Here is a 13,645-nt window from a genome sequence, read left to right as displayed (position 1 = left end):
AAGACTTTTATGCATATGTAAATTTCCATGTGATAAGAGTGCCCTTGTTTATAGTTGTGCAATAAGTATTAGTAAACTGGTAAATGTATGTATATTTTTATAAGAAATCTATTAAAATAAAATTTTATAATTATTTTTTGTATGCTTGATTTCACGCCATGGTTTTTTTCATTCGTCGAGCAATAGTCTTGTCATCTGTAAATATATGAAGTGATAGTGGCTAAAAAGAACACAACAAAAAATATTGTGTCTCCTTTTGATCTTCACAAGTTTAGAACTACAATTTGTGAAATGTAGTAGTCTTTGATGAGTACAGGTTCTAAGGGGTTCAGAATCAAATTGCTTAAAGCTATCAAGCAGTTGCATATAAGCAGCATGCATTTGGAGTATTTTCATACACATCAGTGTGTTTTGTATTGTTTTTATATTACCAAGGAATTCGATCCTACTGGGGTTTGATGGAAAAATAGATAGAGCCCGGAGCCATTTTCAGAGCACTGCCTACCAGAAAACACTAACTTCACTCACTGAACCTTGACATCGTGCTGTAGAAAAGGCTCCTAGGAAAAATGTATTGCCTGCTTACTGGATTCAATTCGGGAATTTCCACAAGAAAGTCCTTTCGCTAACCACAAAGACAGTTTATTCCTTCGTTAGGAATAAAGTAAATTAATCACCTATTTTTGAAGTGAGACTTAACGTCCAAATACCAATTAGATGTGTACAGGGGCGGAGTTTATTATTAACAATTTTTTTCTAATAAATAAAAGTGGCTGTACGCAGGATTCAAATTGGGCATCACCCACTTAAAAAAGTCACGCTGCATAACCATTAGACCAGGGGTCTTCAACCTTTAGGAACCCTTCGACCTCATTTATGGCTTTCTTCAAGAAACCTCATGTTTAAGTATTAGATAAAATAGTTTTTCAAAAGTTTTTTAGCCCAAATTCGCAGAATTATTCTTGTATCTTTATTTAATCTTAATACAGACATCTTAGTAAGACAATTCTACAGATAATTTTTATTTTACGTGCGTTTTGGTTGAGCAAATAATGATCACTTGCGGAACCCCTATTAAGGTTCAAGAGAACCCAGGTTGAAGACCCTTGTTTTATGCCAACACCCACCCCCGAAAATTATTCGCTAGTTTTGAAGGATTTGGTACACGAAATTCTAATTAATATTGTAAGTTGGCGTTAAAGAGGTATTATCAAATAATTATTCATAATTACTATTTTACAATTTTTGTTTATAATATATATTTTACATAGAGTTTTGTTTAATATACAAAATTAAATTAATATCCAGTACTACTCGGTTTTATAAGATTTCTGTGTCAATCGATATTCATTTGATTTTTAAATGAAGAAGGATTTGGACAATAGCCAACGAAAGTTTTTTTTTTTTTGAAAATATTTGTGTTTATGAACTACGTTTCGGTAGCATTGATGCTCTTCATCAGGAGCTACTTCGATTTAGCTTAGCTTGTGTAGTTAATAATGCTAAACTAGAATTCCATCGATAGTTTGTTTAGTTACTATCGATGCTAATCATTAAATCACCTCTGACTACACTGCAATTCTGGAAGGACTCAAATAAAGAGAGCTTAAGTGAAGCATTGGAACAAGTTAACAGTAGTAGTATTAAAATAAAATAGTCAAGAGGATTTGGTCAGGCTTGAACTGCCATTTTACTGGAATAGAAAGGTTATTCTCAGGTAAATAAATAAATACATCCATAGAATATACTTAGAATAACTTCCCAGTTATAGTTTCGTAATTATATTTACGAAAATTCGTAAGTTGTACAATCGACAAATTATCATTGGTAAGTAACTTATATATTGAATGATTAGATGGTTATGTATAATTATAATACAAACTAAGTTTTTATTTTAGGGTTTTAATGAAGTTGATATGGATACTGTTATGATAAAGGATATAAGACAGGGCATGAAGAATTTAAATCTTACTGTAATAGTTTTAGAAGTTGGAAATCCAGTACAGATTAAAGAGAGAGAAGTGCGCACCTTGAAAGTAGCAGATGCAACTGCTTGTATTAACTTATCTCTTTGGGACGAGCCGGGACATTACTTGATACCTGGTGATATAGTGAGATTGACAAAGGCTCATGCCAATGTTTTTAGGAACTGCCTTACTTTATATTCTGGAAAAACTGGTGATATAGACAAACTGGGAGAATTTTGTATGGTGTTTAATGAACAGTTAAATATGAGTGAGCCTAATATGACATTTGAAAGTGGCCCTAGTCTCACTGCAGTTATGAATAATGGAGGCCCACCTCCAAACAGTAACAATAATGGTGGTAAAGGTGGGTCCAGGCCACAAGGTAAACAAGTCCCACCAAGATTCATAGAACAAACTACGACTTCCAGCAAGCCTCCTTCAAAAATTAATAATTCTAAACCAAACAGAGGAGGAATGAAGGGCATGGTAAGGCCTGAAAGGCGGTAATATACACTTCATATGGAAATCTGTACATATTAATTTTAATTAATCTTCAAACTGTGATGAAGCACAGTTCAAAATCTTTGCCAAAGTTGATTTAACACCATGCAGTGATACATGTATATTTTTTTTATTGTACCATTGTATTTAAACTATGTAATCGTATGCTTATCTTAAGGCACTGTAAGTTTCATTCCAGAGGATAAGAGTAAAACTGGATGTGCATGCATTGTTTGAATTATAAGTTCCACTCGAATGTAATTTGCAAGTCATTTACTATGTACGTTTTAATTTAACATAAACAAAATGTTTTTGTATATGTTTTATTTTCAATGTTACTTTGTTAAAAATTCATGTTTTAAGCCTCTTTAAGTTATGCTGATAATGTTTAAGTGCTACAGATCAACTTGGAGGAAACAGTTACGGCGAGGTAAGTAATCATGCATAGTAAGTTATACTTAAACTAAAGAATATTCCAAGGCACTAGATCATTATTTACTAGTGGATAAAATTGTAATTCATTTTTGACTTATATAAAAGACAGTAAAAAAAACCTTAGTTCACCATAGTAGTTTTTTTTTTACTTACAGCAATGTTAGGATGTCAATAGGTTCATCCTTAAATATAAAGCCAAATAATTTTGTTTTAGATCGTGGATGAAAATGAAGGTTTCAATGATTAATTTATCTAAAAAATTAAAAATTAAGGTTTTTCCTTTTCAAGAAAAATGTATTATATTTCCTACTTTATCAAGCTGGTCTAAAAAAAGTTAAATACCCATATTCTGAAACCTCTTCGGAAATGTTAATGTGTTTAAAACTGTCCGGTAGGACAGTTGTATAAGGGTTGATCGTCAAGAAGTGCACGAAAAAGCATTACGTTGAAAAACACCCAACTTGATAATTTTTTGCTATAAAAGATAAAATTCCTAAATTTTCTCTATAGTATAGGGCTAATCCTCCTTTATAACTGATTTTTTTTTTCCAGCTACAAACCAGATCTAATATCTAACACATTTCGAGAGAAAAATGGGCATAAACGGCATTTTCAGAAAATCTTGTTGCCTTTTTTGTAAACAACGTAGCGCCTAAACGCGCGAACCGATTTTCATAAAAGAGGTGTCATTCGATTCGGAATTTTATGTACGTGTGCCTTTTGGCCGTCTCGACACACTACATCGATGGGGAGAGGAGTAGCCCATTGTATGTGAGGCCCTTCATTATTATTAAAACTGTCCGGTAGGACAGTTGTATAAGGGTTGATCGTCAAAAAGTGCACGAAAAAGCGTAACGTTAAAAAACACCCAACTTTGACAATTTTTTTCTCTTTTTCTATAAAAGATAAAATTCCCAAATTTTCTTTAAAATATAGGGCAAACCCTCCTTTATAAATGTAATTTTTTTGCAACAACCCAGATCTAATAGATTTCGAGAAAAAAGTTGCCGAAAATGAGCAAAAACGGCTTTTTCAGAAATTCTTCTTCTTCTTCTTCTTCTTCTTGTTGTTGTTGTTGTTACCTTTTTTGTAAACTACGTAGCGCCTAAACGCGTGAACCGATTTTCATGAATGAGGTGTCATTCGATTCGGAATTTTATGTAGATGTGCCTTTTGGGGGTCTCGACGCTGTACACCGAATGGGAGAGGAGTTAGCCCCCTTTATGTAAGGCCCCCTTCAAAATTATTATTACTAATTACTCTGTAAATCTTAGCCCGATTTTGATAAAATTTGGTAGGATGATGGGGTTAGGGCTCCCCTATGTAACATTAAAGCGACGATATGCTCTTACACTTGTTAAGGGGAAGTATAGCAATCGTTTCAAATTATCGACACGTGAACTGATTTTCATGAATGAAGTGTCATTCGAATCGAAATTTTGTACAGATTTGCACTTTAAAAGTCTCGTCGCTATGCCTCATATGGAGGGGAGTTTGCCCCACCCAAGTAAGGCCGTTTCTAAAACTATTATTACCAATATTTCTATAACGCTTTGTCCGATTTTGATAAAATTTAGCACGAAGAAGTGATTAAAGCTCCTCTACATGGCTGTGAAGTGCCATCATGCTCTTACACCTACTAAGAGGAAGTACTGCAATCGTTAAAATTATCAATGGGTGAACCTATTTACATTAATGAATTGTTGTTCGATTCAAAATCTTTGCCCCTTTGCCTTTTAGGGAGAAGTACTGTAATCGCCCGTTCATTTTTCTTACTCTTCTTAAAAGGAAGGTCTGAAATCGCAGTTTAAATTTGCTTTTTACGTACAAATACCTTCCTATTTTATATAAAAAGGCTTTCTCAAAAAAATTGTTATTGAGGATGGTTTGGGGACCGCAACTATAATCATTCTTTAAAAAGATCTCTCCAGTGGTAGTTACGGTTCCTACTTAACACCTTATCAGGTTATAATGATAGAATTGCTTATTCCAAATTTAAAAAAAAACAGTAAAGCAGATATGTAACTTAGCAAAATAGACAAAAATGAAAATCTATCCAAAAGGTACAAAAATCTCCTTAACAAAAACTTACAGTTTAAAATGTTAAGTATAAGGGTTGATTAAACGCCAAAAGGTACACAAATCAGCAAGTACCCAACATTTCATTCAAGCTTAGTTGATATAATTTAAGTAATTTTGCTTCACATTTTTTAGAATTTATTAGATGTCACAGACCCTTATGCTGGCCATTTTCATCTACAAAATATTTGTTCAAGTAGCACTGTAGATTGACTTTAATATCTATTAATCTATAATAATCAAACTATTAATTACATGTTAAAAAGAAAACGGTATAAAAAATAAAAAAAATTACGAGGCTACAAAATTAAAAAACTTTTTTAAAAAAATGCTTACACCAACATACATCAATGATTTCGATTATTTTATTTTTAATAAAAATCGTCTGTTTAAGTTTATTCTTCGATTAAAGTAATTGTTATTTTATGTAGTAGTCAAACGTTTATAATAATAGGTAATAATTATCTGGCTTTATCGCAAATAATATAGTTTTCTTCAATTACATTCTCAATGTAGCTGTTCTTCTCACAATGTTATATATATGTTATGTAATATAAAATAAATAAGTATTGCATACTTTTAGGACAGCTCCCGTGATTCAAATTTAAACAGTAGCCGACTCTAACTTTGTCTTTTTCTACTTTAACATGCATGTATAAGATGTGACAACTTCAGAATAAAGGGTATATTAAAGATAAATCAGAAGAATAATTTGGAATAGAGTTAAAATAAAGTACCTATTTAAAAACGAAGATATAATATACATTTTATCATAATTATAACCAAATAATATTATGAACGAATTGGCCAGCATAAGGGTCTGTGACATCTAATAAATTCTAAAAAATGTGAAGGAAAAGTTAATGCAGCAAAATTACTTAAATTATATCAACTAAGCTTGAATGAAATGTTGGGTACTTGCTGATTTGTGTACCTTATACTTAACATTTTAAACTGTAAGTTTTTGTTAAGGAGTTATTACTAATAACTGTAAATCTTAACCTGAGTTTAATTAAATTTGGCAGGATGAAATGGTTAGGCACTAATCGTTAGGGCACCCCTACGTAATGTTAAAGCAACGTTCTGCTCTTATTCCTGCTAAGAGAAAGTGCTGCTGTCATTTCAAATTACCGTCGCGACAACCTATTTTTGTGAATAAAATGTCATTTGATTCAAATCTTATGTAGATATGCATTTTTGTGGTCTCGACGCTGTGCATCTTTAGGTAGGGAGTTCGCCTCCACGCAAGTAAGGCCCACTCTAAAATTATTACCAATATTTCTTTAACGCATAGTCCGATTTTGAAATAATTTTGCACGAAGAAGTGGTTAAAGCTTCCTTACTTGACTCTAAAGTGCCACCATGCTCTTACACCTACTAAGAGGAAGTACTGCATTCGTTCAAATTATCGGCGTGTGACAGATTCACGTCAATGAATTAACATTCGATTCGAAACTTTATGTGGATCTCGACGTCTTCAACATTTGAGTCGGAGTGCACCACTTAAGTAAGGCCAATCTTAATAATCAATAACTACGACCAATTTTGATGAAATTTGGCAGGAAGAAGTTGTTAAAACTTTACTTTGCGTCATTAAAGTGCCATCCTACTCTTCCAGTTACTAAAGGGAAGCATCGTGGTCGTGCATATTTGAAGTTTAATGTCTCTTTCATTTTTAGGGAGAAGTACAGTGAACGCAATTCTACTTTTCCTACTCCTGTAAGTACTGAAATCGAAGTTTAATTTGCCATCATATTTTAACGTTTCCCCCCAAAAAAAATGTTTTTGTAGATACTGCGGGTACGGCAACTCTAAACATTCTTTCAATTAATAATTATAATGAAAGTATTGCTTATTCCAAATGTTAAGAAAATCCGTAACTTTGCAGAAGATGCAAAAAAGAAAATCTATCCAAAAGGTAACAAAAACAGTTTAAAAAGTTAAGTATAAGGGCTGATTAAATGACAAAAGGTTCATAAATCAGCAAATACCATTATTTCAATAATACTTGATACTTACTTAGGTACTTATTACTTACTTAAATGATACTTAATGATTACTTAAATGATACCAATAATACATTGATTTTAATGAATTCTTTACCGAATTGTAGAGAACCGTTAGCCCTACAACTGGTATAAATAGCAATGTTTAAGTGACCCGAGATCTATATTCGACAGCTAATAACCATTTAGCTTAGCCCCTCTTTTTTTTTTTTTTTTTTTTTTATTACAATTATGTTTTAATTATATTGAGATTTATGGTTAAAAATATTCTGCTTTGATGCATTTAATGGCCCGTACCCTCGAATTGACCAATTTAATGATAGAAAATCTTTAACTTTAGAAATTATTCTTTAATAGATAATATATTAAGAACTCCTTTAGTATTTGCTTCATATTCATAACGATTTGTTAATATGCAAGAAGAGTAAAGGATTCTACACGAAGAAGAGTGACTACAACTTTGGCAATAATTCTATTATATTAAAAGCTGGAAAAGAGTTACCCTGTCACGCAATACATATAGCAACTGCAGAGGAAGTATGCGCTTCTAGGTACTTCGTATTACATTTAATGAACAAACAGATACATTTCAAATTTATCTTACTGAGCTAGCACTTTTGAAAATTGATCTTTTGGATAATTTCGTACATTAAATTTAGCAGAAATCTTTTCTTTTTTTTCCAAACTGAAACACTCATTTTCTTATTAATAACGCTAAATTCTATACTCTCATTAAGGAGAGGAACTATGTTACACATATCATCACTTGAATGTAAAATATACTAGATTTGTCGAGTTTTTGTGTCATAAATTGACTAAAATCGAAACTATTCTCTGAAAAATATCCTTTCCTTTATAACTAACACATCGAAAACATGTTTAGATCTGCAGTGCCGGATGGATAATAGTTGAAATAAAAATCTCTATATCCAACTAATGATCACTTCTGATTGATGAAAATCCCGAACCGGTCAGAATTAGGAAAAACATGTATGCTGGCCGGATAAAAGTCTATTAAACTCAACTTTATCCTCAAAATCATTTAATTATAAAATAGACTGTATTTTTAAGGAGTTTGAACGTGATGGGGGGAAATGAATAGACTATCATACAGCAATCAGTCATTTTGATTTTTTATTTACCTTTATTGATCATTTGACATACAAATATTTTGCTGTGCAAAAACATGTAACATAAAATGTTAATCTAATACAAATTTCTCTGCAGTTAAAAATCATTATTTTAAAACTATACATTCAAAGCTATATAGTAATTTGGTAACTTAAAGGAAACTAATATCAGCAAAAAAAAAGAGTAATTTGGAGGGTTCCAGGGGTGTACTGTTAATTATTTTTTTACCGGAACGCTTAGGTGTGTATAGATATATTTTTTAAAATATTTTTTATGCTCCAAAAAGCAAAGGAAGCGAAAATCATTGCGAACCCCATTTTATGTATGTACACGTTTATTACAATCATACGAACATTTTATAAAAATAGCTGAAAAATTATAAAATATGTATAGTTCTCATAAACAATTGCTATAAATATTTACAATAATACATTAAAAACAATAATTTTTATAAAATATTTCAAATATGTTCAGGATCTTTTGGTTGAACTTTCTTTATTTCGTTATTACGATGAGACCTAATTCAAATTTTTATTTTTATTTTAGTCATCTGGATTAAATAATTGTTGCGGTGGACCATTCATTTTTACAAATAGGAGATTTACTAGATTTTCAATTAATATTCAATTTCTTTGTTCATTTAAAATAATATTCGTATTACTAAATCCCAGCTCGCACTCTGTCGAACTGTAAGGAATAGTATTTTTGTATATATCGAATTGAAATTTGTAAATCTTCAGGAATTTCTTCGCCTCCATTATCAATATAATCTCTAAACGCATTGATATTGATATATCGCGTCGTTCATATTATTAAATTAAATCTGGTGCATAACGACTCGACAGTCAGTTTCAATAACCGTGGGCCATACCGTTGGATCTAATACTCGAAATTCATTTATTAAATCATTTTCTGTCATCACACAATGCAATAATAACCATATACAAGACTTACATTTACATAAATTAGAGAATTCACAGCTGGATCTGACCTCCAAGCGACCAGATGTAGAAAATTGTATTCACGTAATTTTTTTTTTTTCACCTCAACCAATTTTTGTTAGAACAGAAATCATCTTTAGTCCCGGAACGCGTTCCTGTACAAAAAAGAAGTACCGGAACGACGTTCCGGAGCGTTCCGGCTTGAAGACACCACTGGAGGGAGCTACATTTCAATGCTAAAATTTCTGCTTTTGTAATGTTATGAACCAAGAAATAGTCAAATGAATTTACCGTAAATTATAACCCACAGAATATTCATCATTACGCTGTATCAACAAATGATTACTTTTTTCTAAGGCGCGTCAACATTTGAAGTCATTGGCGCCCGAAGCTTTTTTCAGTGCATTGCCTGCTACCGAACAGTGTTCTCTCGTTTACTGATAACACTGTCTATCACTGGATAGTGAGCTGTAAGAAGCTCCTACGATAAGAAAATCTAAGGAGCAGCAAGATAGTGATTAGATTGGATAGCATTGGACTCCGATTAGATTGGATAGCATTGGACTCCAGTAATCAGGTAAAATATTGCAAGGCAAGATTTATCTCCCTTTTTTATTTAGTTCCAGAATTTTGTAAATCTGAAGAAATCAATTTCTTCTTAGTCTTCTTGTTTTTTTTTTGGTTTTCTTTGTTTTCTTTGTTTTCTTTATTTTCTTAGTTGGTTTCTTCCATATAGTGCTGTTCTGTACGAAAAAAATATAATTTTTAATACATGAAAATTTAGGCAATAAAAAAAGGGATCTTTGTTTTAACATAATGAAAGTAAAATTAAAATGTGCTTTAAGTTGGTGAGAGCAATTTTAAGAAGTTCCAACAGCATCATTTTATTTTCTCTTATTGTTAGTAAGAAGTTTTGCGAGCTAGTCAAAGTCTCAAAGTTAAGCTGAATTATCCATTATTTTTCTAGTTTTAAGGTTTCATGAGTATAAAAACAAGTTTTTTTAAGCGCATAGTCTTTTATCTGAGAGTAAAAAAGTCTTTTCAAAGCAAAAATGTCGTATAAAAAATCTGGTGAACTTTGACTTCCGGTGCTAAGTCGTTATTTGTCAACCTAAAGCACATTATTAAATTGATTTTTTTAGTTTTCAGAATTTCGTTTCTGACGTTAACTTAAAAGCTTATTATCACTTTTATTAGTACGGTTTTTCCCGAAAACTGATTTGTAAGTAGTTTCAGAGAAGTATACGTATACTACAGGCCCTTTTCTCAGAAGTGCCCCCTCAAATTTTCTAATTGGTAATTGATTTGCCAAAAAAGAAAAAATATCCTCTCATTGGCGAAACGTTCTGTAGTCGGTAGAGTAGTCTATACAATATTAAAATATTCCTAGCGCTTAGTCTTATATATATACATATATGTGTGTTTGTGTGTGTGCACACAGATTCTCCAAAAGAAAAAGCAGCATAAAGCTCAGATTGGATACACTGCTGTGATGCTATAGTCGCTTCAGATTCTGAGGTTCTCTTGATATCTGCCAACCCGAAAAGCGACTTAATTGACGTGATATATAATTTTGTTCAATGTTTCTAATTAATTTCTCTTTCCCAGAATAACATAAAGGACTGTCACATTATCTATAGTTATATTATGATACCTTAAAAATATTGATGGGATTCTAACTTCACAAAATAGGGAAAAAGAAGAAAATATCCTCTTTTGTATGGGTTTCACAGATTTGTTTTTTATCCCAATTTCACAAATCCGTAAAATTAAATACCTTGTACAAGAATTCAGTTAAACTTCTCATTTTTGTAATTCCTTTTTCTTTCTTTTTTTATAGCGCATTGAATGAAGCTTTTTTCAAGTACTACTACTCCTACGGGCAGTTTCTCTTGTTACAAACCATGCTAACCATCATCTGACAGCGAGCTGTAAGAATCATCCGTCGAGTTGGTCTGGCCACCTCCGAATTTTTTTAAAGATTGGTTTGCACGTTTGTGCTTTCATTTTATAAAATTTAGTTGTTTTGCCGCAAAATAAAAAAAAAATAAAAATGTCAAGAAAGGTATTTCAACAGTAAAACTTGACGTTAAGTTGGGCTGGTCACTTTTTATTTACTGAAATTAAAAAACTAAAAAAGAAAAAATTGTACCACTCGTTTGTGCCAGCGATTCATCAAATTTTAGAGTTTTTGCAATAAAGAAAAGTTGGTTCTCATATTCGAAATCTCTCGGCTTGAATCAGGCCCACATCGCCGCATTAACTAATCCAATTGCCTGACTATTCCATCAAGTGTGAACGGCCCAACTACTAGTTAAAATATCACGAATACTGCAGATATTTTAAGTTGTTTTTTTTTTTTTCATCTCCACTTTTAGCAAAATGGTCTTGATAATTTGTAAAGTTCATCATTTGTGCTGTTATGTAAATGAATATCAATTTAATCTGGCCACTTTCTTAATAACTTTTTTAATTTTAATTTAGCACAGTCCTCCTAATCACATCATTGACCAAAACCAATTCCTTTCCTTCTTCCAATTTCTCGGTCCTCGTTTTATCAGCGGTGGTGACTATAACGCGAAGCATCCTTGCTGGGGAAGCAGAGTAGCCAATCCAAGGGGACGCACTCTGCAAAATGCCCTCTCACAAACCAACTATTCCTACATATCCCCCTCTCAGCCCACTTATTGGCCAACCTCCTTAAACAAACGTCCCGACCTACTTGACTTCTTCATTACTTCCAACATCACATCCCTTTTTACTGATACGTACACCATTCCTGACCTTTCCTCTGATCATTCACCTGTCATCCTTGTACTCGACATACACCCCAAAACTATTCCTTCCAAACCATCTCTAATTAACGGACCAGTGGACTGGGACCTATTCAGACAACTACTCGAACAAAAACTAGAACTGGGAATTTCACTTAAAACACCTGAAGACATTGACAATAACGTAACCTACTTAACTGAGGCAATACAACAGAGTGTCTGGAAATCGACAACATACAAACAGACTGACAGACCAACAACACCAAACAACCTACCAATGGAAATACGAGCCTTAATTATGCAAAAACGAAGGGCCAGATCATTATGGCACCGTACCAGATACCCTTCCCACAAACGAACTTTTAACGCACTAACTAACAAATTAAAAAACCAACTACATAAATACTATAACGAACAATACGCGAAGTATACAGAAACCCTAACAACTTGTGACAACTCACTATGGACTGCTACAAAACGTGTCTTAAAATACAAAACTGTTTCCTCTCCCCTCAGACGAAATGACGGAACCTGGGCCAAATCTGACTCAGAAAAGTCCGAACTCCTTGCCACCCAACTAAGCTCTGTTTTTAGTCCTCACACAGACATTATAAGTCACAATCATGCCGAAAAAATTTTAAACGAACTCGACGTCCCTTTACAACTCTCCCCTCCTCCGAAATCCTTTACTCCTACAGAAGTCAAGCAGGTAATCCTCAATCTCCCGAGAAAGAAGAGTCCTGGTTACGACCTTATTACCTCCAATATCCTTCTGCAACTCCCCAAAAAAGCAGTTATCCTCCTCACGACAATCTATAACGCCGTCCTCCGCACAACGTATTTCCCCTTCCTATGGAAGTTTTCCACCATTAAAATGATCCCCAAGCCTAATAAGAATCCTCAATGTCCTTCTTCCTATCGGCCAATAAGCCTCCTTCCTATCCTGGGTAAAATCCTCGAAAAACTCCTCTTACCCCGCCTTCAAGCTATAGTTATACCCCTTCAACATATTCCTGATCATCAATTTGGATTCCGACAGTTCCATTCCACTATACAACAAGCTCATCGCGTTGTAGACGCCATCGCTGTTTCCCTCGAAAAGAAAGAATATTGTGTGGGTGTCTTCTTAGACATAGCTCAGGCATTCGATAGAGTCTGGCACGAGGGCGTCCTCTGGAAACTAAAGAACATCCTACCTTCAACATACTTCCTAGTCCTTAAATCCTACCTAACTGATAGACACTTCCAAGTATCCTATGGAACCCACAATTCCTCTATTTATCCTATCCTTGCTGGTGTTCCACAAGGAAGCATCCTCGCCCCATTCCTCTACACCATTTACACGGCTGACCTACCAACTCATCCTTCTACTTCCTTGTACACCTTTGCCGATGATACGGCAATTCTATCCTCTGGTACTGATCCTGTCTTCACTACCCGTACACTTCAAACCCATCTCAATTCCATAGAAACATGGTTAACCGACTGGAGAATTAAAATAAATCCCTCTAAATCCAAAAACATAGTCTTCACACTTAACCGCAAAATCCCTCCTCCTGTTTATATGTATAACACCCCTATACCACCTGCAGATCACGTGAGATACCTCGGACTATTCCTCGACAAAAGACTTACTTGGAATCCTCATACTCGACTAAAAAGAAAAGACCTCAACACAAGATATCGACTTCTCGCCAGACTACTTGACAAACGATCGAAAATTACTTTACGAAACAAAAGAAGACTATACATCTCTCTCCTCATGCCAATATGGACTTACGGACTGGAACTCTATGGCGCTGCCAAAAAAT

At 33.5% G+C, this 13,645-nt stretch overlaps 1 protein-coding gene across 2 annotated transcripts; it reads left to right on the top strand.

Moving 5' to 3' along the window:
• Positions 1-1,572: 1,572 nt before the first annotated feature.
• Positions 1,573-2,785, top strand: LOC141449876 (SOSS complex subunit B homolog). Of its 2 annotated transcripts, none has more exons than XM_074119776.1 (2): positions 1,573-1,827; positions 1,899-2,785. In XM_074119776.1, the coding sequence occupies exon 2, from the start codon at positions 1,917-1,919 to the stop codon at positions 2,472-2,474; it is 558 nt and encodes a 185-aa protein (XP_073975877.1). In that variant the 5' UTR covers positions 1,573-1,827; positions 1,899-1,916; the 3' UTR covers positions 2,475-2,785. The 2 variants fall into 2 exon arrangements, with proteins under 2 accessions (XP_073975877.1, XP_073975878.1); XM_074119777.1 differs by having other exon boundaries at positions 1,576-1,717.
• The last annotated feature ends 10,860 nt before the right edge of the window (positions 2,786-13,645 follow it).

Source organism: Rhodnius prolixus, unplaced genomic scaffold, assembly GCF_049639745.1.
Source record: "Rhodnius prolixus isolate KJV_2025 unplaced genomic scaffold, Rpr scaffold_2, whole genome shotgun sequence".
In the NCBI taxonomy this organism is placed as follows: domain Eukaryota; kingdom Metazoa; phylum Arthropoda; class Insecta; order Hemiptera; family Reduviidae; genus Rhodnius; species Rhodnius prolixus.
The sequence above is the reverse complement of the archived record's forward strand: the minus strand, read 5'-3'. Positions and strand labels throughout refer to the sequence as shown.